General features: G+C 45.3%; 1 protein-coding gene across 4 annotated transcripts in view; it reads right to left on the minus strand.

The window, feature by feature from the left end:
- The window catches only part of LOC144696481 (SLIT-ROBO Rho GTPase-activating protein 1), a 248,875-nt gene that overhangs the window by 22,075 nt on the left and 199,625 nt on the right, over positions 1–27,175 (minus strand). For all 4 annotated transcript variants that reach the window (XM_078567814.1, XM_078567812.1, XM_078567810.1 and 1 more), the window contains exons 15-18: positions 25,718–25,852; positions 8,619–8,724; positions 6,050–6,274; positions 1,950–2,029 (exon numbers count right to left, since the gene is read on the minus strand). In XM_078567814.1, coding sequence (XP_078423940.1) covers positions 1,950–2,029; positions 6,050–6,274; positions 8,619–8,724; positions 25,718–25,852 — 546 coding nt within the window. The remainder of the gene's footprint in view (positions 1–1,949; positions 2,030–6,049; positions 6,275–8,618; positions 8,725–25,717; positions 25,853–27,175) is intronic.

A 27,175-nucleotide genomic window follows, 5' to 3' on the forward strand; every position in this document is an offset into this window, starting at 1 on the left:
GGCACACCCGCAAACTTCCGCGCTCGCCCTCCTCCCGCCCCCACCCCGGTCGTGCTGCAGCGCGCGTCTCACACTGGCTGACCCGTTAGTCAGTGTGAAATCAACATCAGGGCCCAATCGCGGGCGGCGCTCGACTTCGTGACCCCTTCCGGGCCCGCCCACCCGCCCAGTTGAAAATCCTGGCCCTAGTCTTTCAGAGACAACAAACTAGTTTGAAGTGCGGTGACCCGGATTATGTAGGAAAGCAATTCCCATCGACGGCAACTGGATGGGTAACCAATCGCTTCTTTTTTTTTAAAAAAAAAAGCAGGCGGGAAGATCGCCAAATAGTACGAAGAAAAAGATATGAATGTGTGAATGGAAGTTTTGTTCATGTATCCCTTTCATTTACATCAGAGGTGGTTAAGGGGAGACTTAATAGTGGACTGACAATCAATCAGTTGCTTGGATGGATTGGAGAAGCTGTGATGGTTTTTGAAGAGCACAGAATCACACAGTGCAGAAGAGGCCCTTCGGCCCATCGAGTCTGCACCGACACGTGAGAAACACCTGACCTACCTACCTAATCCCATTTACCAGCACTTGGCCCATAGCCTCGAATGTTGTGACGTGCCAAGTGCTCATCCAGGTACTTTTTTAAAGGATGTCCACCCTCCCAGGCAGCGCATTGCACACCGTCACCACCCTCTGGGTAAAAAAGGTTTTCTTTAAAGAAGATCGAGGGGAGATTTGATAAGAGATGTTCAGAACCATGAGGGGCCTGGGCAGAGAGGGAGACACAGTTTCCTCTGGCAGAAGGATCGAGAATCAGAGGTCACAAATTTAAGGTCACTGGCAGGGGAAATCAGAGGCGACATGAGGGAAAACGTGAGTGGTTCCCAGCTGGAATTCACTGGCTGAGAGAGAGTGAGGTGGAGGCAGGTTCGATCGTGGCTTTCCAAAGGAACTGGATAAGCACCTGAACGGAAAAAAACGTGCGCGGCTACGGGCGGTAAATAAGGAGAAGCTGCTTCCACTGGGCGTGAGGAGGGGAGGAGGGTCAGTAGCCAGCGGACAGAGATTGACCATGGCTGACAAAAGAACCAGCAGAGGAGACAAATTTTCTTGTCCACACAGCGAGTTGTTCAATAACAACTTTCAGAAGCGACTTGCATTTATATCTGTAAGGGAGAAAAAGTTTTTAAGTGGACGGGGAGAGAGCAGTTGGGACGAATCGGACAGCTCTTTCGAAGAGCTGGAACAGGGGGTGAGCCACATAAGGTGACATTTGAAACAAAAACAAGAAGAGCTGGAAAAACTCAGCAGGTCCGACAGCCTCCGCGGAGAGGGACGCAGTTGACGGTTTCGAGTCCGTCAGGTGACATTTTGGTCAGGCGGCCAGAAGCTTGGCGAAAAAGGCAGGTTTCGAGGAGGCCTTAAAGGAGGGCCGTGAGGTAAAGAGGTAGAGAGGTTTCGGGAGAGAATTCCAGAATTTAGGGCCTTTAGAAGCTGAGGGCGCGGCAACCAACGGTGGAGAGATTAAAATCGGGGATGCATGAAAGGGCAGAATCGGAGGGGCGCAGGTATCTCAGGAGGGCTGTGGGGCTGGGGGAGATTATAGAGATAGGGAGGGGGTGACACCATGGGTGGGGCTTGAAAACCAGCATAAGAATTTTTCTCCCCCTCAACAAATTTCCACTTTGAATGTGGAGTTTCACCCGCTGGGAATGGAGCTTGGGAACTTCGGTTCAAAGTTCAAGGATGCTGTCTCTCCCCCACCCACCTCCCCCCAGTATGGCTTCTTGTGCATTCATTTCAATGTTGGGAATCTGCCAAACCTGCCCTGTCAAGAAAACAATTCCTTCCTTTACAGAAGCGGAGTCCATTTTACACTCATGACGAGGGCAAAATGTCTATTAAAATTTGGCTCTCAGGTTTTTTTTAAAAAAAAACAGGTTGCAGGAACATACCATCTTCACTGGTGTGTGTCTCAGTGCCAGCATCTAGGTCGACGTCCTCCAGTGTGCCATGTTCACTGTAAGGGCTGTCACTGTTGGACAGAGCGGAAAAGACAACAGGTTACTTCTGGACACAGCCACACCATTCTGGACTAACTGGGGTTATACACCCAGTTAGTTATTCAATCATTGTGGTTCGGTGTATAACTGAGACGTTTAAGATAAGGCAAGGTGGTGTCGAGAGACCTCAACAACAACAACTTGCATTTATATAGCAGCTTTAGCGTAGTAAAACATCCTCAAGGCGCTTCACAGGAGAACGATCAAATAATATTTGACACTCAGACGCACGAGGAGATGGTAGGACAGGTTGGTCGAAGGGGTAAGGAGCATCTTAAAAGGAGAAGTGGAGAGGAGCCTAGGTTTAGGGAGGGAATTCCAGTGGGGCGGGTACAGCACAAGGGAGCTCAACCTTAAAATTAGAACTAGGCCATTCAAGGGTGATGTCAGGAAGCACTTCCTCACACAAAAGGGTAGTGGAAATCTGGAACTGTCTCCACTCCGCGTGGCGCCCGCCACTCCCCCTCCCCCAACAAAAAAAAAAAGAAAGCTGTTGAGGCCGGAGCGGCAATTGAAAATTTCAAAACTGAGACTGCTAGGTTTTGTTAGGCGAGGGTTACAGAGCCAAGCCGGCTGAATGGAGTTAAGATGCAGGTCAGCCACGATCTAACGGAATGGCGTGAAGTGGCTTGAATAGGTGAATGGCCTCCTCCCCTTCCTAATAATTTAACTTGACCAACTTAAGTAACACAGTACTTGAAAAAAAAGAGACTTGTTGACTTATCAGACAATTGTGTTGGTGTTGACTTTGATTCATGAGTAGATTGTGCCTCGAGGAACTTCTACAGAGATACTTGACAGTCTCTTAGTAGAAATAACTCTGTGCTTCCAAGGGCGCTTGTGAAGTTTTACTGTTTCTGGCACAGAACCGTACACAGCGGGAACACCCAAGGGGAACACAGACGTGGGAGTAATTTAGAGGACACGGGGAAAGCTGCCACTGAGGTGGAGACTGAAATTCCTGAGGGTGAGGAACTGCTCGGTGAAAAACGCTGAGGGAAGGCGGGTGTGGGTGAGGTTGCAGTAGACAACATGGAAGGAACATGGTGAGGCATTTGAAGGGGCTGAGTGCGCTAGACGGGCAGGGGTAGAGACCAAGGTATGACTTGCTGATGATAGTCACACATCCAACATGGCAGTTTGAGTAGGGCAGGTAGTGGAAAGTCAGGAGATGAGGCTTCGGTCAGAGGCAAAGTGTCACCACTTGCTAATTTTAAGTCATACATACATATGAACGTATGAATTAGGAGCAGGAGTAGGCCACTCAGCCCGAGTCTGCTCCATAACTCAATAAGGTCATAAATAATCTGATTGTAACCTCAACCTCACATTCCTGCATACCCCTGATAACCTTTCACACCCGCCCCCCCTTTGTTAATCAAGAATCCATCTAGCTCTGTCCGAAAAATATTCAAATACTCTGCTTCCACCGCCTTTTGAGGCAGAGTTCCAAAGACTCACTACCCTCTGAGAGAAAAAAATTCTCCTCATCTCTTGTTTTAAATGAGCAAGCCCTTATTTTTTTTAAACAGTGATCCCTCGTTCTAGATTCTCCCACAAGAGGAAACATCCTCTCCACATCCACCCTGTCAAGACCCCTCAGGATCTTAAAGGTTTTATTCACGTCACCTCTTACTCTTCTAAATTCCAGTAGATACAAGCCTAACCTGTCCAAACTTTTCTCAAGATGACCCACCCATTCCTGGTATTAGTTTAGTAAGCCTTTTCTGAACTGCTTCTAATGCATTTACATCTTTCTTTAAATAAGGAGACCAGCACTGTACACAACACTCCAGATGTGGTCTCACCAGTGTCCTGTACAACTGAAGCATAAACCTCCCTACTTTTGTAATCAATTCTCCTCACAATAAATGATAACATTACTTGCTATAGCCGCATACTAGCCTTTTGTGATTCATGCGCTAGAACACCCAGGTCCCTCTGAATCTCAGAGCTCTGCAATCTCTCACCATTTAGATAATAAACATTTTTTTTTAATTCTTCCTGCCAAAATGAACAATTTCACATTTGCCCACATTATACTCCAGGCAGGATGTCAATGCAATCCTGCATGATTAGGTCAAGGGTGGTATGGGTCTTGTTTGAGGCCTGTTCTTGCATCCATGTCACACATAATTGGCCTTTAATTCAAGGTAAGATAATTAGCGTAACTAGTTAGCACGTATAGCACATGATGTGTTGGGAAGATGCTAAGCACACTGGGCTGGGACTTTGGGGACCAGCAGTCGTTGAACAGCTGGCTGATTTCCTTCAGAGTGTCTCAGTTGTTTCCTGTCCTAAACCAGTCCATTCAACAACTGATCATTGCAAATTAAGAAATAAGGGCATAAGGCAGGGAAGGATAGGGCCAGGAGAGTTAAAAACACTGTTCACAGGGCCCTCCTGTGCTGTCCTGTTTGTAAACACAATTATTCCAGCTAAATCATTGGGCTTAGACATCATTTAAATTAAACTCAGGCCCTCACTGACCCTCTTGGCAGGCTCTTGAGAGGAGGAAGCACTCAGGGTAAAGCTGTTCAATGAGCCTCAGGCTTCTTCCCACTACCACAGGGAGCTGGTGCCTGAGGCCTTCAGCTCAATGGGCATTATCAGCCTTGAACTACTTTGAGACAGAAGGACTCACTTTCTCAACTTGTTTACAAACAGAAGCGAGTTTGTTTTAAATTCCCCAAGTGTTTCAATCTTGCCACTGTCTTCCCCTAACCACAACCTACCTGTCACCTCCTCCAGACCCATAATCCTCCCTGTCCCCCGACTCCTGCCTCTTGTGTAACCCCCTACTCTCTTCACCCACCTGCACCTTCAGCTACATTGATCCTACTGCCCGGAAATCCCAACAATAACTTACATTGGTATAACGCCTTTAATGTAATGAAACATCCTCAGCCTTGATTGAAGAGGTAGATTTTAAGGAGCATCTTAAATGGAGGAGGGAGAGGCAGGGAGGCAGAGGCTTAGGGAGGAAATTCCAGAGCTTAGGGCCTAGGCAGCTGAAGGCCCGGCTGTCAATGGAAAACTGGGATACACAAGAGGGCAGAATTTGATGAGCTTAGAGGTCTCTTCGTCTCCTTTAAAGCTAACTTGGTTGCCCAGCCAAACTTTCCTTCCCTCGGGCTGGTACAGTGATCTGATTTGCATTATTTAAATGGGGAGGGAGACTGCACGATGCTGCGGTACAGAGGGATCTGAGTGTCCTTGTACATGAATCACAAAAAGTCCACATGCAAGTCCAGGAAGTAATTAAGGCAAATGGAATGTTGTCCTTTATTGCAAGAAGGGATGGAGTATAAAAGTAGGAAAGTCTTGCTACAACTGTACAGGGCATTGGTGAGACCTCACCTACGGTACTGTGTACAGTTTTGATCACTTTACTTAGGGTGGGACATACTTGCATTGGACGCAGTTCAGAGAAGGCTCACAAGGCTGATTCCTGGGATGAAGGGCTTGCCTTATGAGGAAAGGTTGAGCAGTTTGGGCCCAAACTCATTGGAGTTTAGCAGAATAAGAAGTGATCTTATTGGAACATGTAAGATTCTGAGGAGCTTGACAAGGTAGGTGCTGAGAGGATGTTTCACCTCATGTGGAATCTAGAACTAGGGGGCACAATTTCAAAATAAGGGGCTCCCATTTAAGACAGAGATGAGGAAGAATTTCTTCTCTCAGGGTGTCGTTAGTCTTTGGAATTCTTTCCACAGAAGAGCACTGGGAGCTGGGTCATTAAATATATTCAAGGCTGAGTTAGATAGGTTTTTGATTGACAAGGGAGTCAAGGGTTATGGGACAGGCAACAAAGTGGAGTTAAGGCCACAATCAGATCAGCCATGATCGTGTTGAATGACAGAACAGTCTCGAAGGGCTGAATGGCCTACTCCTGCTCGTATTTCTTATGATCTCGTTGCTCGACAGTAAATGACAGGCTTCAGGGTAGAGAGACTGGGAAAGGATTCGAGAGGGTGGGGGTCTGAGCTTACCAATAGTCATCACCGGCCATACACTTTTCATACACGGGTCCTTCCAGGTCTTTACAATCAGGGAAAATCAACTCATTGTGGATGATGATGGTTTTAATCAACTCGTTCACGTGGGCCTGGCACGAGACTTGATCTTGAGAATCGGGAACAGGCATCAGGGTTGGGCCGAAGCAGATCGCCAGATTGTAAGGATCCATCATGTTCTCGTCGTTATATTGAGAGAGGCTGCCAAGAGACACAAGGCAATCAGCGAGAAAGAGGTCAGGAGAACAGACATGGACTCAGGAGAACGGCTGGCGTGATTAGAACAAAAACTGAGCCTCAGGCACAGTTACTGGTCTGCGGCTAAGGTTTATGTGCCTGGAATCTACCCAAATGTTATGAAACAGCCCCAAATTCCAACATGCCTACTCGACACGGTTCAGTGATTACTCTGATTTCCCCACTCCTGCCCAAACCATAGGAAATACCGACATTCTTTCATATTTAAGAATTGCCCACAAGAAAATGAGAATACAAGGTTGTTGCTAAGCAAAAGCTTTTATTTGAGACTCTCCCAGCCAGCTTCAACATGTTGGGGAGTCAAGAGGGGCCGGACCCTCCGCCTGGGGGTGGGGGGATAGAGAGAAGTTGGGGGAGCTGTGAGGGAGGGCCCTCCATGAGTGGGAGCTACAAGCTTCACAAAACCAGAGATCTGTTCCCGTGCAGGTGATTGGACAGCGCAAAGGAATGTTATTCCTTAACCTGGTCGGCTCGTGTTTACAGAATTCTCTCACGATAGCTGGTCCATATTTCTCATGTAAAGGAATTGTTCTGTATGCTTCAAACCTCCCAAGATTTCAATACTCATTTGTTTAGAATAAGACTGGATGGCCCTCTGTCTCTCTCTCATACACAGGTAAAGACCAATCTAAACATCAGTAAAATATGGTGCGACAAAAACAAAAAAAAACAAGGCTCCATACGCACGAGAGAAACACAAGGTAACAGGAAACACCGGCAAGCCATTTGGGGTTTGGGTGAGAGCAGCTGCTCATTATAGTTGTGTGTGCATTAAACGCCCAGTTCACTGGAATGTTGTGAACCTCTTGAAATAAATAGACCATTTCTGAAAATCGTCACTGCTCAATATAATGTAGACTGAAAGTTCGCCATTTGCATTGAGCAGTTAAGCAAATGGAGGGGGATTCTTGATGGGATCAAAAAAGTTCAACTCTTCTCAAGGTCCAACAGTAGCAAAGGTTGCTACAATGCTGTGGCACATTAGGCAAGTCTGATACCGTTCAATTTTGATTGACCATAAAGTTAAGTGGTGGGGGAGGGGCAGTTTCCCCAAATCTCTGTTGTGTGACCTCTGAAGCTTTCTTGTCTTGCTCAACTCCTGCTGGACCAATCAAGGAGCAGGATCGGCTCAACTATCCATATTACAAAGTATTACATTGTATTTACGGCACAGAAACAGGCCATTCAGCTCAACTGGTCAATGCTGGTGTTTATGCTCCACACAAGCCTCCTCTCATCCCTCTTCATTGAACCCCATCCACCTTCATTCCTTCTCTTGCATGCGTTTATCTAGTTTCCTCCTAAATGTATTTGCAGCATTCACTTCAAGTACCCCACATGATGGCAAATTCTACATTCTAACCACCGTCGTAGAATGATACAGTGTGGAAGGAGGCCATTCAGCCCATTGTGCCTGTGCTGACTCTTTGGTGGAACTATTCCATTAGTCCTAAACTACTCTGCATGTGTTGGCAGGGAGATAAGGGGTAATAGAGGTGCAACGATGTCAGATGTGTTGGGTACATCATTTTGAGAGATCAAATTTGCGGACAAAAGGAGGTCGAGGCCCCCACGCCAGCACTTTGAGACCAGGGGACTTTCTTGGCAAACGCAACTTCACATCTATCTCCAAAGGCCAATTCTTACTAATGAGCCATCGTTTGGCTTTTTTTAAAATCAAAAATTCCTCCTTCTATTGGTCCTTTCATAAGATCATGAGTAGCAGCAGCAGCAGTAGGCCATTCGGCCCATTGAGCCAGCTCTGCCATTTAATAAGGTCATGGCTGATCCGATTGTGGCCTTAACAGCACTTTCTTGCCTGTTGCCCATAACCCTTCACACCCTCGTTGATCAAAAATCTAACTCAGCCGTGAATATATTCTATGACCCGGCCTCCACTGGGAGAGAGAACTCCAAAGATTAACGACCCTTTGAGAGAAGAAATTCCCCCTCATCTCCGTCTTAAACGGGTGACCCCTTATCTTTAAACTGCGCCCCTAGTTCTAAATTTCCCCCTGGGAGGGGTTCAGCATCCACCCTGCGTAGCCTCCTCAGAATCTTATATGTTGGAATAAGATGACCTTCTCTTCTTCTAAACTCCAATAAGTATAGGCCCAACCTGCTCAACCTCTCCTCATAAGACAAGCCCTTCATCCCAAAAGAATCAGCCATTTCTCCACACGACACCCTCAGCAGATAATTCGCCAGGGTGCCAGCAGCCACCTGGACAATGAGCCTTTCAGTAACTTTGCCACAATGAGCAGAAGGTGGCAGATGCAATACTCACTGGTTTAAAAAGGCAAAGAGGTATCTCATCACGATAATCACAGACTGTGGAAGGGTCAGGAGAATCTTACGGAGGTGGAGAGCTCTCTCATATAGACTCTCTATTCCTGGAAGGCAAAACAAAAGGTTGTATCGTCATTCTGAACAGATATCAAGCGGCACAATCCAAGTGAACGATGGCATGGCTGACAGCATTTTTCTACTATTTGAACACAGCGTCAACATAGAGGCTTGCATTTATATGGCACCTATAACCACAGGGCATCTCAACTCGCTTTACAGCCAATTAAATATTATTTTGTGGTGTAGTCACTCTCGTCATGCAGGGAGCTTGGCAGCCAAGTTGCGTACATCAAACTCCCACAGACAATAATGTGATAATGGCCAGATAATGTCTTTTTGTGATATTGATCGAGGGAGAAATATTGGCCCGAACACCAGGGGAGAACTCCCCTGGTCTTCTTTGAAACAGCGCCATGGGGTCTTATACATCCCGCAGAGAGGGCTGATAGGGCCTTGGTTTATCAGGTTATTCGGCAGACGGCACCTCTGGCAGTGCAGGGCTCCCTCAGCACTGCACTAGAAGGTCAGCCTAGACTTTGTGCTCAAGTCTCTGGAGTGGGACTTGAATCCATAACTTTCTGAATCAGAGGTGAGAGTGCTACCAATGGGACAGGAGGGCCGCCACACATAAATAATAGGTGTCAGATGCTGCTCAAATTGTCATATACACTCCTCCAATAATCATAACCACCTCTTCAACTGAAGCCTCTATGCTTTTGCACTAGTATAATTACCTGCTCTGTCTATTTGTCTGCTGCTTTCTTGACGTGCTGTGTTAATTATTGTTAGAGAATAATTGGTGAGTGGTTTAGCGCCGTGGACTGACACCCAATAGTAAAGACCTGGTCAGTCTCCTGACCTTCCCTGCCTGCAAGGCCGCAAGGGATAATCAGATAACACAGATCAATCTAAGCACCGATTTTCCAAATGCCTGTCCCCACAGTGAGACTTGTTCATTAGCTGTGTGTAGTGGGTAATTGAGGACACAGAGCCCACCACGATCGTACATTGGACGTCTACCTCAGGTAACTGGGACACACTCATTCCACAGCGGGCCCGTCCATCAGTTGCGCATAGTGGGTAATGGGGTGGGGGGGTGTAGGAACATTCATCAGATGTGACAGTCACAATCCCATCACCTGGTGAGCGTTAGCTGACAGCACAGAATTAAACAAATCGGCCAAAAATATCCGGGTGGCATTGGGAAAATCGCTCGCTGGACTCGACCCCATGTTCTCAGGGTGAAAGGTCAAGGTTCCAGTCCACTGGGTTTAAATGTATAATTCTACAGGTGTGTGAAAATGCGCAATTTGCATTGGTGAAAACGAGAATACAATCTTTCACGGAATACACTTTACTTTCCCCCAATATTTAAATCAAAGACAAGTCACCAAAATGTTGGTTGCCATCATTAACATCTTTTTCTGATGTGGTGCAGGATTCCTATATTCAACTTGAACTGGAATTTACAGAAATGAAACAGACCATTATGCCCAACTGGTCTAGGCCACGCTCAGTCACTAAGGCTGCATTTGAACAGGTAATATTTTTACTGTGACTACTATACAGTATAGGACCAGTACTGTCAGGGTTACAGAGCCCATGCACCCCTCATTTAATCAACCCTTAAAAAACTACATGCTACATTGGGAATGACCGTTCACATGTATCGTGTGGTCCGATAAGTTTACGTTACATATAGAGAAAGAGAGCGGTAGGACTTCCTATTTCAAAGACAATTTGTAAAAAAAACAAAGTTATTTTTAAATGCACATTTTTCTTACTCAACAATATGTCCCAAAACCTTTTCTCAAACAGCAATAACAATTCTTGGATAGTTTAGAAACGTCTGCAGGAAATTAAATGGATTTTTATCAGCTGCTGTGTAATTCAAAAGCGCTCAGCCTGACAAAAACCTCAGGTTTTACTTATTAGGCTGTTCTATGAACTCATTGTTCCAAATGTTTGTTCTGTTCCCCTCTGTTAGTGGGGCATTGCAGTTTTAACTGTGGTGAACTGGCCTCACCAACCTGACAACTTCTGCAAGAGGCAGTTAGAAGATTGCAAGGTTAAGTACAGATAAGGAATGCCATTCGGCCCATCTTAATTCCTCTATCAGGAAAGGTCCCAAAATGACCCCCACCTCTTAAGATCCAGTGATGTCTTAGACCACTCCAGGATCCAGTACTGTATGCATGAATTCCAAGTGTGGATCACACGGTGTGAAAAAGACTTCTCTGTTGCCAGTCATTAAAATTGCCATTTACTAGTTTGAACCTGTGGCCCCTTATTCTGCTCCTGATATTTAATTTAAAGTGCTATTCCAATTTACCTTCTCCTTTCCATTGACTGCTTTATATATTTCTGCAAGATCGCCCTTCAGATACCTGCTTTGCTGACTGAAAAGCCCAAGGTTTTCTGTAAAATTGAAAGCCCAAAACTGGCTATCAGCCTCATGCATGACCTCCAGTCTTTAAACGTCATCGACCTGAAACTTCAACACAGCTCCTCTCACCACAGATGCTGCTTGGCCTACTGAGTATTTCCAGTAGATCTTCGTTTCTATCTTAAAGGTTGCTTTTGTTTCTTGGCTCACAGCACCGGACACAGTTTTAAAGCTGAAAATCTAACCAAAGAATTGTATTGTCTGATCACTACTTATTCAACAACAACTTATATTTATATAGCACCTTGGACACAGTAAAACGCCCCAAGGTGGTTCACAGGAGCATTATCAAACAAACTCCAAGCCGCACAAGGAGCTTTAGGACAGGTGTCCAAATGCTTGTGGTGAAAGAGGTAGATTCTACCGAGCATCTGATAAGAGCGGCGAGAGGTGGTGAAGTTTAAGGAGGGAATTCCAGAGTTTAGGTCCAGGTGACTGAAGGCAGGGCCATCGACAATGGTGCGATGAAAATTGGAGATGCGCAAGAGGCCAAAAATGGGGGAGCAGAGAGATCTCGAAGGGTGGTAGGGCTGGAGGAGATTACAGAGATAGGGAGGAGGTTCGAGGCCACAGAGTGATTTAAGAACAAAGATGAGAATTTTAAAATGGAAGCGTTGCCAGACCACCGAGCGACTGTACTCTGACTTACTTTCTACGATGAGCTTTGGAAATTGCTGGTCTATTTTGGTTGCACTTATTTAGGACAAAGACTCCATAACTTTCTTTCAGGTTCAACCTTTGCTGATACTTCAACATGTGGAATCATACAGCATAGAAGGAGGCCATTTGACCCATCCTGCCTGTGCCAGCTCTTTGAAAGACATATCCCATCAGAGGCTAGGAATCCTGCGATGAGTAACTCACCTCCTGACTCTCCAAAGTTTGTCCACCATCTACAAGGCACAAGTCAGGAGTGTGATGGAATACTCCCCACTTGCCTGGATGAGTGCAGCTCCCACTCAAAAAGTTTGACATCATCCAGAACAAAGCAGCCCACTTGACTGGCACCACATCCACAAACATGGACTCCCTCCACTACTGATGCACAGTGGCAGCAGTGTGTACCATCTACAAAATGCACTGCAGGAGCACACCAAGGCTCCTTAGATAGCACCTTCCAAACTCACAATTGCTGTCATCTAGGACAAGGATAGCAGATAGATGGGAACACCAACACCTGGAAGTTCCCCTCCGAGTCACTGACCATCTTGACTTGGAAATATATCGTCATTCCTTCACTGTCACTGGATCAAATATCAGGAACTCCCTCCCTAACAGCACTGTGGATGTACCCACACCACATGGACTGCAGCAGTTCCAGGCGGCAGCTCACCAACACCTTCTCAGGGGCAATTAGGGATGGGCAATAAATGCTGGTCCAGCCAGCGATGCCCACATCCCGTGAATGAAAAAAAAAGTTGCACTCTCCTGCTTTTTCCCTGATACTTCTGTAAATTATTCCTTTAGCAGTACTTCCCTTTTGAAAGGTACTAGTAAACCTTCTTCCATCATCCATTAGATTGTCTAATTTTGCTCCTTATGTGCTGTACTTTAACACTTGTTCCTGTTTGACCTAGGACCAGCACAGCCGAGTGATTACTTTTGTTTTCCCACCACCCTAACCCTTCCACTGAACCTATTATGTATTCGATTGTGTAAATTGTGTAAACCCGACATTGACAATTTTCAGGTGAACTTTGCTCCTGTGGGAAAACTTGCAACAGAGTGCCTAACACCTGCTCTGCTAGGGACTTTTGTTAAGGGTGTTTTTTTCAAAACTTCACTCTCAGGATGTGGGCATCACTGGCAAGGACAGCATTTACTGCCCATCCTTAATTGCCCGGGAGAAGGTGGTGGTGGTGGTGGTGGTGGTGAGCTGCCTTCTTTGAATACCACCGAGTGTCTTACTGGGCCATTTCAGAGGCCAGTCAAGATTGGAGTGGGTTTGGAGTCACGTACAGGCCAGACCAGGGAAGGGGGGGCAGATTTCTCCCCCTCGAGGGCATCAGTGAACCAGATGGCTTTTTTATGACAACCTGGTAGTTTCATGGTCACCATTACCAATGCTATCTTTTTATTCTACATTGTATTAAATTAAATTTAAACCCCCCAGCTTTCACGATGTGACTAGAACTCACCTCTCCAGCTCAACACAGTCTAGGCATTTGTTGCCCATCCCTAATTACCCTTGAGCTCAGTGCACATTGTTGTGGGTCTGGAGTCACATGTAGGCCAGACCAGGTAAGGACAGCAGATTTCCTTCCCTAAAGGACATTATAGTGAACAAGTTGGGTTTTTACAACAATTGATGACAGTTGTCATGGTCATAATGACTGAGACAAGCTTTATATTCCAGATTAATCAATCAACTAAATTTAAATTCCACCAGCAGCCATGGTGCGCCCAGATCTTTAGCCTGGACCCCTGGATTATTAGTCCAGTGACATTCTCAGTACACCACCGTCTTCCCTCATAATGCTTCTATGCCCTCATAATGCCACATCTTGTTCATCCAGTGTGGTGTCAAAGACAGAAGCTACTATTTGAAGATACAGATGTTTAGTTTGTTAGCACTTAGACTGTTTGTTTTGCAAAAAGAGTCATGACTGTGATCTTTAAATTGATTAAAACCAGCAAGTTTTATTTTAACTTTTAACGTAAATTTATTTCTTTATATTAAACAAAGATTGCCTCACGCCTCTCAACTTGTGTGGTTTCAATGTGGTTTTTCCCCCCCAATATATGTTCATTTCAATGTATGAAATGGGGTATATTTTTCTGTGTGGATGAAAAGGTTTATTAAAGACATATTTGTTTAAAAACTTCCGCCTGTTTTCTCTCCCATCTGTTTTTATTTAGATCTGGGGTGTATGTGGCACTCATACTAGTCAGCTGAATAAATGAAAAGTTAATTTTAGTATCAAGGACATAAGTACTTTAATTCTTGCCTGTTTATGATGTCTGGGATTAGTGTGGTGCACATTTTGGAAGCTATATTTATGGATTTTGCCCTGTGTTTAAAATATTGTCTAATATAAGGGAAGATGTTTCCTGCGTTGGTCTCCCAGACTAGTTTCGATCAGTGGGTTCGAGAGAAAGTTTCAGATGCTTTTTTTTTCCCTCAGTTGATTTTGGGTCTTTACTTGGCCTCTCCTGGGAGATTTCACGGCAGCTAGTGAGCGAGGGAGCGTGTGTCTGTTCATGTTTCAGATATTTGAGGAACGTTTGAGGACTCTGGGTCTATACTTGATGGAGTTTAGAAGGATGAGGGGGGATCTGATTGAAACTTACAGAATACCGAAAGGCCTGGATAGAGTGGACGTGGGGAAGATGTTTCCATTAGTAGGAGAGACTAGGACCCGAGGGCACAGCCTCTGAGTAAAGGGAAGACCTTTTAGAACAGAGATGAGGAGAAACTTCTTTAGCTAGAGAGTGGTGAATCTATGGAATTCATTGCCACAGAAGGCTGTGGAGGCCAGGTCATTGAGTGTATTAAAGACCGAGATAGATAGGTTCTTGATTGGTAAGGGGATCAAAGGTTACGGGGAGAAGGCAGAAGAATGGGGTTGAGAAACTTATCAGCCATGATTGAATGGCGGAGCAGACTCGATGGGCCGATTGGCCTAATTTCTGCTCCTATGTCTTATGATCTTATGATATCACAGGGGACAGGCATGATAGGCTAAATGGTCTCCACTCGCTCTTCATGCTTGTACATTTTCATTGTTGGTGGGGGGTCATATGGCGAGTATTGGAAATTTTGGGTGCTCAGAGAAGATACTCTTACAGGAAGCTACCAATTCCACAATCCCCGTCATTTAAATTAGCGGAATATCCAATGTGCTTGGACCCATATCCAAGAAGCCCCCTCCCTCCCCCACCTAAATTGAAAAAAAAACTACGTTCGGTGTTCAGGGGCAGGATTTCCCCTGTGGGTTTCTGAGCCCCACCACCAGGATGAAATGGTCAGAAGTCTGCACTGTGAGAAAAAACAGTCACTCATTGTGGTTTCTTCCCCTGGGGCAGCCAATTAAGGGCGGCGGGCAGGGTCTCGAAGCTGGAGGGCCAATGAGAGGCCTTCCAGCTCGAGAGGCACAGCAGGCTGTAGTGGAAGGTATGAGAGAGAGAGGGTGCTTCAAAATGGACCTGCCATCGCTTCAACTTTTTAAAAAATTAAATTTAAAAATGGCAGGTCATGGGGTTGGGCGGGGAGGGGTGAGGGGGGAGCCCCTCTACAGGGTGGCCTACAGCAGCTCCTGCACCCAGACATAGAGGGCCTCAAAGCCTGCCTGGAGTTCTGCTCAGCTCCACCCCAGGCCTGCTGCCGGGAGGCCATTTCCATTCGGGTTAAACCGGATCCTACCACCTGCGGGGACATGGGGGCTGTTTGGAAAATTCCAGCCAGCCTCCTTTCTTTTCCTTTAATAGGCCGTTGGCTGCTTGCCACATGTGGGCGGGTAAGCCTGGCCACACCCATCCCTTCTCTACCACCTGGGGGAACAGGATGGAGCCGAGGAACCGGCAAGCAAGGTTATCTTTACCTCCGATCCTGCCCTTGGCGGGGCCTAAAAGTCAAGCCCAAGACTCCATTTAATGTTTCTCTGATGGGAGGAATCCATTTCTATAGATTTTTGTCGGTCTTGTGGTGGTTGCCGATGTATGGGCAGTTGCTGGAGTGATTCCGTCGTGCTTGTGGCACTGTTTCGTGTTCTCTTCCCTGCTGCTCCCCCAACCCTAAAAATAGCTAACCTGCTACACCCTGACTAACAATGCAGCTATGGAGTTCTCTGGATGTTGGTCCCCTTCTCTGCTGTGCAGCTGGCTGGGGTTGCCCTTCCCTGGCAGTTTCCTATCTATCCACTCATAACCAGAGAATCTCCTGCCGTGGCCTCACCCCTCCCTACCTCCGTAGCCTCCTCCAGGCCTACAACCTCCCACCGTCTGCCCATGGACACCCCCCTCCCCGGCCCCCCCCAAGATGTCTACGCTCCTCCATTCTGCCCTCTTTCATACTCCCGATTTCCATCGCCCTACACCATTGCCTTCAGTTGCCTGGGGCCTTAAGCTCTGGAATTCCCTCTCCACCTCTCTTTCTTTAAGTTCCTTAAAATCTACCCACTTGACCAAGCTTTTTGATCACCTTCCCCTACAACCTGTCTGTGCGGCCCGGTGTCAAACTTTGACTGATAATTGCTTCCGTGAAGTGCTTTGCAACTTTTTTTTTTGCGCTATCTTAAAAGGCACTATGTAAATGCAGGTCGGTGTTCATGCCTTGTCAACAAAATGTCCCCAGAGACGGGTATGGGCTCTGTAAAGCCACAATCTCGCACTCCACAGGGACAGTTCCAATGGAATACATTCCATACACTATCTGGAACCCGTTTAGTTTGTAAGGAAATTAAATGGAAATGCACATGCTGAGGTTAATTAAGAAAGTACAGCACTATTTCAAAACCACCCCTTGCTATAAATTCCTGCCATGGATCTCTGTGACTGGCTCCGGCCAGGAAAGGTCCATTCCAGGAAAATTAGCCTCAAACATTTCTGTCACCCCACAGCTCGTCACATGACATGCAGGATCAGGTTGCCAGCGATCTATTAGTTACAGATGATATCTGGCTCGCTATTCTGCTTTGCCGCAGTAAATATTAAATGGCAGCCATCCATCTGAATCAGGCTTTTCATTGACGCTTGTGCCTCTGCCAATTTACTCTTACAGTCCAGCACCAGTCCAAGTATACAAGGTTACAGTCCTATTCCTACATCTGGTAACCCAAAAACGAGGCAAAATTGATCTGCTTTGACAGACAGACCATTTATATTAGGAGCGCTGAAAGAAAGAAAATGAATTCCCAATTATGTAGTGCCTTTTACAACCACAGGGTGTCCCAAAGCACTTTACAGCCAGTGAGGTATTTTCAAAATGTACCATTGTATTGTAGGGAGACTGTAAAATAAATCATCTGGAGGATTTCTAACAGGTTTTGTGTCTGTATATTCTACATATATGTTATATGTGTGTTTGTTTCATGTGTGTGTGTTTATGTTTCATATATGCGGGTGTGTGTAGTGTGTCGCAGGTTGCGGGTACATCTCTGTAACGTGTGGTATGTGTAGTGTTGAGTGTATGTGTGTGTTATACGTCTGTGTGCCTATCTCTCCGCATGCTTCAAAGCTGTGCATTTTGTTTCAAACAGCTAGGAAACCTCATTTCATTCAGGATCGATTCGACAAATGTTGCTCATTTCCAGGTGATACAAGGTGATTTCTTATGTTAACACTTCTTCAGCTGTATTCAGGGCAAGTTATTCATCCTCCATCAAGGATTGATCTTGCAGGCAACCAGACATGTTCAATGATTGAACCTTGCTTTAGAGATACCCAACAGGGGCATCAAGTTATGAATCATTATCATTACATGAGGCTAAACAAACCGAGAGGGTGATGGCAAAACCCTGCAAATTGCTCTCAGAATTCCACTAATTACTGCTAATCAGGCATTTGTGGGCTAAACAATTCAACCTGGATCTCAGCTGACCATAAAAACTGAAGATGCGAAATGCGTACAATGCGATGCTCTTTGTACAAGATCAGACTCATCGGATAAAAATCCCCTCTGTCCACGAGATCCCTGTAGGGCAGATCTACAAGGTAAACATGCCTTTAACATAGGCTCAGCCATGCACATTGTTCATTTGCACCACATTCATACATTTGAGGGGGATGTGATCATCCGCCTAGGGGCATTGTTGATGTGACTTGTAGAGTGAGTGAGCCAGATCTATATTATTTTTCAAAGGAATTAATTTCACACGATATCCTGATTCTCAAAGAAAGGCTGAACCCTCCTGTACTCCTGCCCTCCAGTGTTAACAATGAGTGAAACTGGAGGCCCTTCATTTTGAACATAAGGAACATAAGAAATTGGAGCAGGAATAGGCCCTTCGGCCCCTCGAGCCTGCTGCACCATTCAATTAGATCACGGCTGATCTTCGACCTGATCTCCATTTTCCTGTCCGACTCCTTGATTCTCTTAATGTTCAAAAATCTATTCACAACCTTTTGAGTGAAGACACTAACCTCTAGTTCTAGATTCCCCATCCAGGTGAAATGGCTTCTCAGCATTTCCCCTATCAAGCCCTCTAAGAATTATTTAGATTTCAACGAGATCGCCTCTCATTCTTCTAAATCCCAGAGAACATAGGCCAATAAGTGGGGAGATGATGGCATAGTGGTAATGTCACTGGACTAGTAACCCAGAGACCTAGGCTAATGCCCTGGGCACACGACAGCTGATAGAATTTAAATTCGATTGATAAAACCCGAAACTGAAAGCTAGTCTCAGTAATGGTGACCAGGAAACTATCAACCACTGTGGTAAAAATCTATCTGGTTCAACGAAAGTCCCTTCGGGAAGGAAACCTGCCATCCTTAACTGGTCTGGCCCTACACGTGACTCCAGACCCACAGCAAAGTGGTTGACTTTTAACAGCCCTCTGGCTAGCCCCTCAGTTCAAGGGCAATTAGGGATTGGGCAACAAATGCTGGCCTAGCCAACGAATCCCACAGCCCATGAAAGAATAAAGAAAAAGATATTCTGCTCAGTCTCTCCTTAGAGGTTAGCCATCTCATTCAAGGAAGGATTTAGCCAACTGGCTAAGCCAATGGAGAGTCTTGTCTGGGGAACCGTTAATTGTTATGGACCTAACCTAAAATTGAAGTTCTGAGCACAGACGAAAATGGGAGGCTTGTATGTGGGTCTGTGCACTATGCTCTTGAAGCTAAGCAGCGGCAAGAAGAAATAGTAGACTCTCTGCGACTTAAAGATGGAAACAAAACAGGCTTCACTTCATAAATTTTATGCACAGAGAGCTTTCAGCACAGCAGTCTGTGTTGAATCTGTAAAATGTAAACACTCTTTTATTTGGGAAGCCTCAAGCTTGCTGTACTTGGCGGGAAAGTATTTGCTGAGGGGGAATTAATCATGGTGAAAGCATATTACCCATCTCTAGCGCTTGGGAGTTTTGCTCGCCTCTTTAAAACAAACAATAAAAGCCATGGAGACGTCAGATATAAGAGGGGGGAATTTTACAAGCCAGTCGCACCCATTAAGCTCGAGAGTGTTTGAAACCTCTTTTGCTTAGGAATTTATGAATTTGATCCTGCAGCTGTGAAATGCTCAATCGATGTTCATCAGTCATGTTTTGATGACTAGCACAGGAACACTGGTCTGTTTTGAGCAGGAGTGTGGAAGGTCTCCATGTTGTATGATTCATAGCAGCTTTGAAGAAAAACATGCCAAGCTAGCACTATTTGTGCCCTCTGTGAACAAGCAACATCCTGGAGGGGGAGGGGGGTTACTCGAAACTGAACTGGACTAGCCATATAAATACTGTAGCTACAAGAGCAGGGCAGAGGCTAGGAATCTTGCAATGAGTAACTCACCTCCTGGCTCCCCAAAGCCTGTCCACTAACTACAAGGCACAAGTCAGGAGTGTGATGGAATTACTTCCCACTTGCCTGGATGAGTACAGCTCCCACAACACTCAAGAAGCTTATCATCTAGGACAAAGCAGTTCGCTTGATTGGCGTCACATCCACAAACATTCACTCCCTCCACCATCGATGCTCAGTGACATCGGCGTGTACCATCTACAAGATGCACTGCAGGAATTCACCAAGTCTCCTTAGACAGCACCTTCCAAACCCAAGACCACTACCATTTAGAAGGACAAGGGCAGCAGGTACTTGGGAACACCACCAGCTGGAAATTCCCCTCCAAGCCACTCACCATCCTGACCTGGAAATATATCGCCGTTCCTTCACTGTCGCTGGGTCAAATCCCTGGAACTCCCTTCCTAACAGCACTGTGGGTGTACCTACACCACATGGACTGGAGTGGTTCAAGAAGGCAGCTCACCACCACCTTTTCAAGGGTAATTAGGGATGGGCAATAGATGCTGGCCCAGCCAGCGACGCCCACATCCCATGAATGAAAAAAAAAGCAGCAATGAATGAAAAAAAAAAGCAGCAACTATATATAGATTAAAAAATCCACAACTAGTACTTGCAAGAGAATGGTCAGAAAGTTACATAATTTAAAAAAAATTATTTCACGGGATGTGGGTGTCGCTGGCTAGGCCAGCATTTTTATTGCCCATCCCTAATTGCCCTTGAGAAGGTGGTGGTGAGCTGCCTTCTTGAACCACTGCAGTCCATGCTGTTAGGGAGGGAAAATGCAGCTTAACACAAACATTTTGACCAGGTCATCGCCAGTTTTAAGGGTATGCAGATCAACAAGGACCCCAATGAACAACAAATACAATCCGAGAATGTTACTGCTCATTGAAGGTACAGTCAAGGGTAGCTGCAGGATGGTTTCCCCTCTGAGGTATACACCTATTACAAAATGGCGCACCCATTGATAAGAACATAGGAACAGCAGGAGGACATTCAGCCCCTTAAGTCTGTTCTGTCATTCAATTAGATCCTAGAATGAAAAGTTACAGCATAGAAGGAGGCCATTCGGCCCATCTTGTCCATGCCAGCCGGAACACCCAGTTGCCCTTTCTAATCCCACCTTCCTGCACCCAGCCCATAGCCCTGCAGCTTACAGCATTTTAGGTGCAGATCCAGGTACTTTTTAAAAGAGTTTAAAGTTTCTGCCTCTACCACCAACTTGGGCAGCGAATTCCAGACACCCACTACCCTCTGCGTAAAAAGGTTCTTCCTCATGTCCCCCCTACACCTTCTGCCACTTATCTTGAATCTATGTCCCCTGGTTCTAGAATTCTCCATCAAGGGAAACAATTTTATCCTGTCCACTCTATCTATTCCCCTCATAATTTTGTACACCTCAATCAAGTCACCTCTCAGCCTTCTTTGTTCTAAGGAAAATAACCCCAACCTATCCAATCTCTCCTCGTAGCTACACTTTTCTAACCCTGGCAACATTCTTGTAAATCTCCTCTGCACTCTCTCCAGAGCTATTAGAGCTATTACGATACCTGTATGGATTAGGTACACTCATACCTAGTGTTGACTGCCTGAGATGAAACAACAGATATCTCTACCTCAACTCCATTTTTCCACCTTTGCTTCATATCCCTTGATGCCCTTACCTAACAAAAATCTATCAATCTCAGCCTTGAAAATTTCAATTGATTCAGCTTTTCAGAATCTAAACTTCCACTGCCCTTTTCAAGCAAAGGTGCTTCCTGATTTCACCCCTAAACGGCTTCGCTCTAATTTTAAGATTTTTGCCTCTTGTTCTTGGATTGCAGGAAATTGGTTCCCAACTACCTATACCATCCAATCTCTGTCATTTTAAACACCATCCTGCTCGATCGCCACACAAGGCTCTCACCATTTGTCTGAGATGTCAATTCCAGTGGCAATTGGTCAATGATGGCGGCTACAATACCCACAATGCTTAGTTCTCCAGAAACTGGTCAATCTATTGCATTGTTTGGCATGTACCAGGGCAATGTTGCATGCTGGGTGTGGGTGTGTTGCGGCTCTATTGGTTACGAGCCGGATCAGAATGACTTTTCCTCCTGGGTTGCTGTGTTGTGATGAAAGTATGATCATTTTCATAATATTTTTCTGGTTTATTGTGAAGTAGGTTTATGGGGGTAAGTATATTTGGGTGTGTGTGTGATTCAATTACATTGAATCAAGTAGGCTGCAAGGTTGAAATCATCAAAAGAAGTTAGGTGCTTGACTTGCTAATGAGTAAACATGGATGCTGGCTTAGCATGTAAGGTGTGATGGGAATTTGCATTTTTAGATAAATGAAGGGACTATTTGAATTACAAAGGGATCTTAGTCTGTTTACAACTAACCAGATAAGCAAGGCTAAGGAATATGTTTATTTTTCCCAAAGGTTACTGACAATATATATTGGCAACATGAAAGTTTTTCTATTATGAGGATGATACAGTTTCAAAGGCATATGGAACAATAGAATTTACATATTGAAAATAGAGAAACATATGTAAAAGAGAATAAAGGCCGTGTAAGATCTAACAGGAGTGTTTGAAATAGCCTTAATGAAGCCTCCAGCATGTGTGCATAAGTCTGCTATATAACGAAACTGAAGTTGAGGAAAAACCATTCGGAATTCCACTGTCAAGTGGGTGTTGTGTTAACTTGCTAAGTTTGTTTTAAATCTAAAATCTATTTTGGACCGTTGCCTTAAAGGGGGTGTAACTGGGGGGTCAGGTTAATTAGGAATTTTAGGAGTTATTATAGTAGCAAGTAATTTGTCATATTATGTATGTGCTTGAAATTTTTTTATATTTTGTTAATAAATGTTTTAATTTAATTTTTAAAATCTCTAAAGGTTTGGTGGGCTTATTCCTTCTCAATTCAGTGCACACATCTCATAATAAATACAAATTGCAAAACCGTTTTGATAGCACGGCCAAGTTTCCCTTGTGGATTTAGTCCGCCTGGCACACATCATCTGCTGCATCATAACAGTGTTCAGTCTTGAATTCTGGGAGTCACCAAGGCAATCTGGGGTGGGTGGTGACTCTTTTTCACACTGGGGCTTTTGAGTTGCCAGGAATGTAGCACATACTGTTTGAACTGATAACAAACATACACATTGCACAAAAAGATGATATCGTAGGGTGTGATAACGCTCTATCACTGGGCTAATAATCCAGAAACCTAGACTAAAAATCCCGAGAACGGAAGTTAAAATCCCACATTGGCAGTTCTGAGAATTAGGGTTTGTTGTTTTTAAAGCAAATTCTGGAAAGAAGAAACATGAAGTGACTGGGTCGCTGTAAAAGCCCAGTGGGCTGACTAATGTCCTGTATGGAAGGAAACCCACATTGATTGTCTATAAGACCATAAGACATAGGAGCAGAAATTAGGCCATTCGGCCCATCGAGTCTGCTCTGCCATTCAATCATGGCTGATAAGTTTTTCATACCCATTCTCCCGCCTTCTCCCCGTAACCTTTGATCCCCTTACCAATCAAGAACCTATCTATCTCGGTCTTAAATACACTCAATGACCTGGCCTCCACAGCCTTCTGTGGCAATGTACATGACAATGTGATTGGCTCTTAACTGCCCTTTGAAATTACAGTGTATTTATCTTAACAAAACCTCTCATAATTTTCAACACCTTTATTAAATCTTCTCTTAGCCTTCTCTGCTTGAAGGGGAACAATCTCAGCTTCTCCAGTCTCTCCACATAGCTGCAATCACCCATTCCTAGTACCGTTCTAGTAAATCTCCCTTGCTCCCTTCTCCAATAATCAAAATGTATCTTGTGGAAAAAGACCACCCTAGTGTGACTCCTCGTCATGATGAAGCTTCCACAACAGGATCCCTTTTAAACTGGCTGCTACCTTCGCCTAGATGTCAGGGATCACACTTTCAAAATAATGCAGTGGCTGTAAATTGCTTTGAGATATATTGAGGACACGGTAAAGCTGCATTAAATGCACATTTGTTTTTAACTGAATAGAGCTCAGAGATTTGTATGGGGAACATATCCCCTGCATCATCAAATTTGTCAAAGAAACTGCCTCTTTAAATAAATAAAAGCAAAACACTGCGGGTGCTGGAAATCTGAAACAAAAACAGAAAATGCTGAAAAAGCTCAACAGGTCAAACAGCGTCTGTGTAGAGAGAGAAAAAAACAGGGTTAACGTTTCGAGTCCGTATGACTCTTCTTCAGAGCTCTTTAGATCCTTAGTCTGAAGAAGAGTCATACGGACTCGAAACTCGTTAACTTTCTTTTTTCTTTTCACAGATGCTATTAGACCTGCTGAGTTTTTCCAGCATTTTCCGTTTTTGTTTCTCATTAAGTAAATGTCACACAAATTAAAAAAATTAAAACACATCCAGAATATTCAAGAAACCCAACAGGAATTGAATGAAGAAAATCTCAAGCAAATTTGGTCTAATTTGAGAGAGAGGGGGTGCCAGTAGAGAGGGGGGACAGATGGCGGAATCAGTCCAGATTTGCACTAAGTGCGGTTCTGGGTGTGAAAAATGACATTTTACGCTGGCTGCAATGGTGGATTTTTGCACTGTATCGTCCACTTCCTGCTTCATTAATTATGTAGCCACAGGAAACATGCCGGATCACCGGTGGCCAGACTCTGGTTTGCCCACCACGCTATTACCTCACCACTTCATGCTGGGAGCCATATTTAAACTGCAGCCACATGCACAGTTCTCAATGCTTGCAGCCCAGGACTGCTCCAGAGGAGACATGGCCCTGAAAGCCAAGAGGAGTTCAGTCACCCGTCACTGGAATGGCTTTTGGAGGCCCACCGTGATGTCCTCCACCCCCACTCTGGCCACAGGAGGCCCAGCAATCTCACCACTCCAGCTTGGTAGGCGATGGTGGGGGTGGTCAGTGCCAACGCTGCACAGAAGAGGTTGGCCATCCAGTGCAAAAAGAGGATGAATGATCTCATCCATGCCGTCAGGGTAAGGCAACCATCTCATCACTCTAAACTCACACTCACAAGGCCATCACACATTCACCGGCATCTCACTCACTGCCAGCTCAAGGGACATCACTACTCGCTCACTCACATACACCCTCACATCTCCATCTGACCTCATCTCCTCTGGAGACTGCCTCCTCAGCCCTCACCATCTTGAGGCCACTTGCACAGATCAACATGTGCCCCCCCCGCTCCACTACACACCCTGGGATAACCCCCTTCCCCAAGCAAGCCCTAGCCCTGTGGCCATTGAAAAGCCACCCTCGCCTTATGGCTGGTCTGGTAGGTAGAGTCCAGCCCATGAGTGCCCTGAAAAGTGATGTGGTGATGCCTGCGAAGCCTGGCACTAATGGCTGCGAGTGCTGCCCGAAGCAAGGTAGGCAAACAAACCTCGAAGCTCCGAGCAAAGCGCAACTGCACCAGGCGCATGTCGCTTCTGAACAATTGTGAAACACGTTGGCGTGATGTGCCCGGATGATCCAGTGTGGGGGGAATGATTCTCGAGAGCAGGTGCTGAAGTATTAACATTAGGTTCCCAATGTGGCAGGAAACGCAGCCCGCCATTGATGGGTAGAGTGGACGATCACAAAGTGGTTTCAAACTGATTTTTGGCCTTCTCATCACTCTGTCCCCTCACGTCACTGCCAACGGGAGTGGACAATTCCATCAAGAGAGAGAGAGAGAGAGGCGGGGAGAGAGAGAGGCAGGAAGAGGGGGGGAGAGAGAGGCAGGGAGGGGGGGAGGAGAGAGAGAGAGAGGTGGGGAAGAGGGGGGGAAGGGGGGAAGGAGGGGGAGGAAGGGGGAAAAGAGGGAGAGAGAGACAAGGAGAAGGAAGGAGAGAGAGAGCGAGAGAGAGGGAGGGAGGGATGGAGCGAGAGAGAGAGACAGCGAGAGACACACGGGGGAGGGAGAGAGGGAGAGTGAGATGGTAAGCGAGAGAGAGAGGGAGATGGGGAGCAAGAGAAGGAGAGAGAGAAAAAGACGGAGAGAGAGAGACAGAGAGATGGAGAGAGAGGGAGGGGCAGAGGAAATGGGAAAGAGAGAGAGAGAGCGCGAGACGGAGGGCTAGATAGACAGTGCATGAAGATGACGATGGGTAACAAATACTTACGGACACAAGGAATGAGCTCATTAAATCTTTCCTTAGGAAAGAGTGGGTTTTCCAGTCCTCTGAAGTAGAGCTTCAGAACTCCAGCAACTGAGTTAATATCATGGTTGTCCTGATCATCTGCTAAAGGATCTTCACCTATTTCAGAACAAACGTAAAAATCAGTGCAAACTCTACAGGTTAGAGGTGAGAAACTATGCACAACACTTTGATATAACTCAAACTACGACCATTATTCTGGTGGATGTTAAAGAATCCACGACAATATTCAACAAAGAGCAGACAGTTCTCCTGGTTTCTTGGTCAACATTCTTCCCTCAACCATCAGTTAAGTGGCCATTCATTCCACTTGCTGATTGTGGGATCTTGCTCTGTGTAGATTGGCGGTCATGCTTGCCCATATAACAACAGCCCCCAAGCTTGCACAAATAAAAATTATTGGATGTAAAATGCTTTTGGATGTCCTCAAGACGTGATAAAGCACTTTACGAACGGAGGTTTTTACTTCATAACATCTCTAACTAAACTGTCTGTTTGAAGGCCATGCGCCCCAGCACATGAAGAAGGGGCAGATTAGACAAAATACTGAGATAGGTTACTTTTGAGAGACTGGGGTAGGCTAGACAATTGCTCATTGCTGAAGCATTGGAAGATAACTATGACTGCAGTCCAAATCCTTTGTAAGGAACTTTATTCATATATTGATGAAATCAGAAATTCTCTCAGGCTGAACTGTCCTACGTAATATTTCAGAAACTTCACCCATCGAGTGTCCAGCCCAATATAACTTTCAAACCCTTCTAGGCATTTATGCAAGGAAGCATTCCAATTAAGCCATGCCCATTAAGATAGAAGTCAATAACGATGAGAAAAGGTCCTTTAGCCCTCCTCATTGTTGGTATTGTCTTATTTTAAGTCATGAAGAAATCCTTTGATGACAAATAGGAAAACAGTTAAATACACTTTTGTATAGGGGGCTACAAAGGTGCAGATTCTTTTTTTTAAAAAAAAGACTTCAATGGCGACAGCCTGGGGGGTAAACTCTAACCCCAACTAAGCTGAAGGCAATGGGAAGCAAACTTGGGTGGGATAGAAAGTAAGTGGTTGATGTGATTCTGCTAGACGGGTCAGCGTAAAAAGGCCCAACCCCTCTCTCGATTAATAAACTGTACTTGAACGGTGAATGGTCTACAATAAAAGTCAGTTTTAGTCCAAAGACTTAACTACCCTACCATAGAATGAATACCGCCTCACAGACAACAAGCAGCTTTTCACTCCACACATAACTAGAAATCTTGCAGCATTGTGCTCTCTAATCATTTATTTCACACCCCCCCCCCCACTCACCGCAAGTTGTCAAAATGAGAAAGGAACCTTAAAAATTCAAGCATCGGTGTATGAGTCACATTAATCAAACCGACACAATTCACCAGGCGCAGGAGTCATTACAAAAGCAATCAT

The sequence above is a fragment of the Cetorhinus maximus genome, chromosome 22 (assembly GCF_964194155.1).
Source record: "Cetorhinus maximus chromosome 22, sCetMax3.hap1.1, whole genome shotgun sequence".
NCBI lineage: Eukaryota > Metazoa > Chordata > Chondrichthyes > Lamniformes > Cetorhinidae > Cetorhinus > Cetorhinus maximus.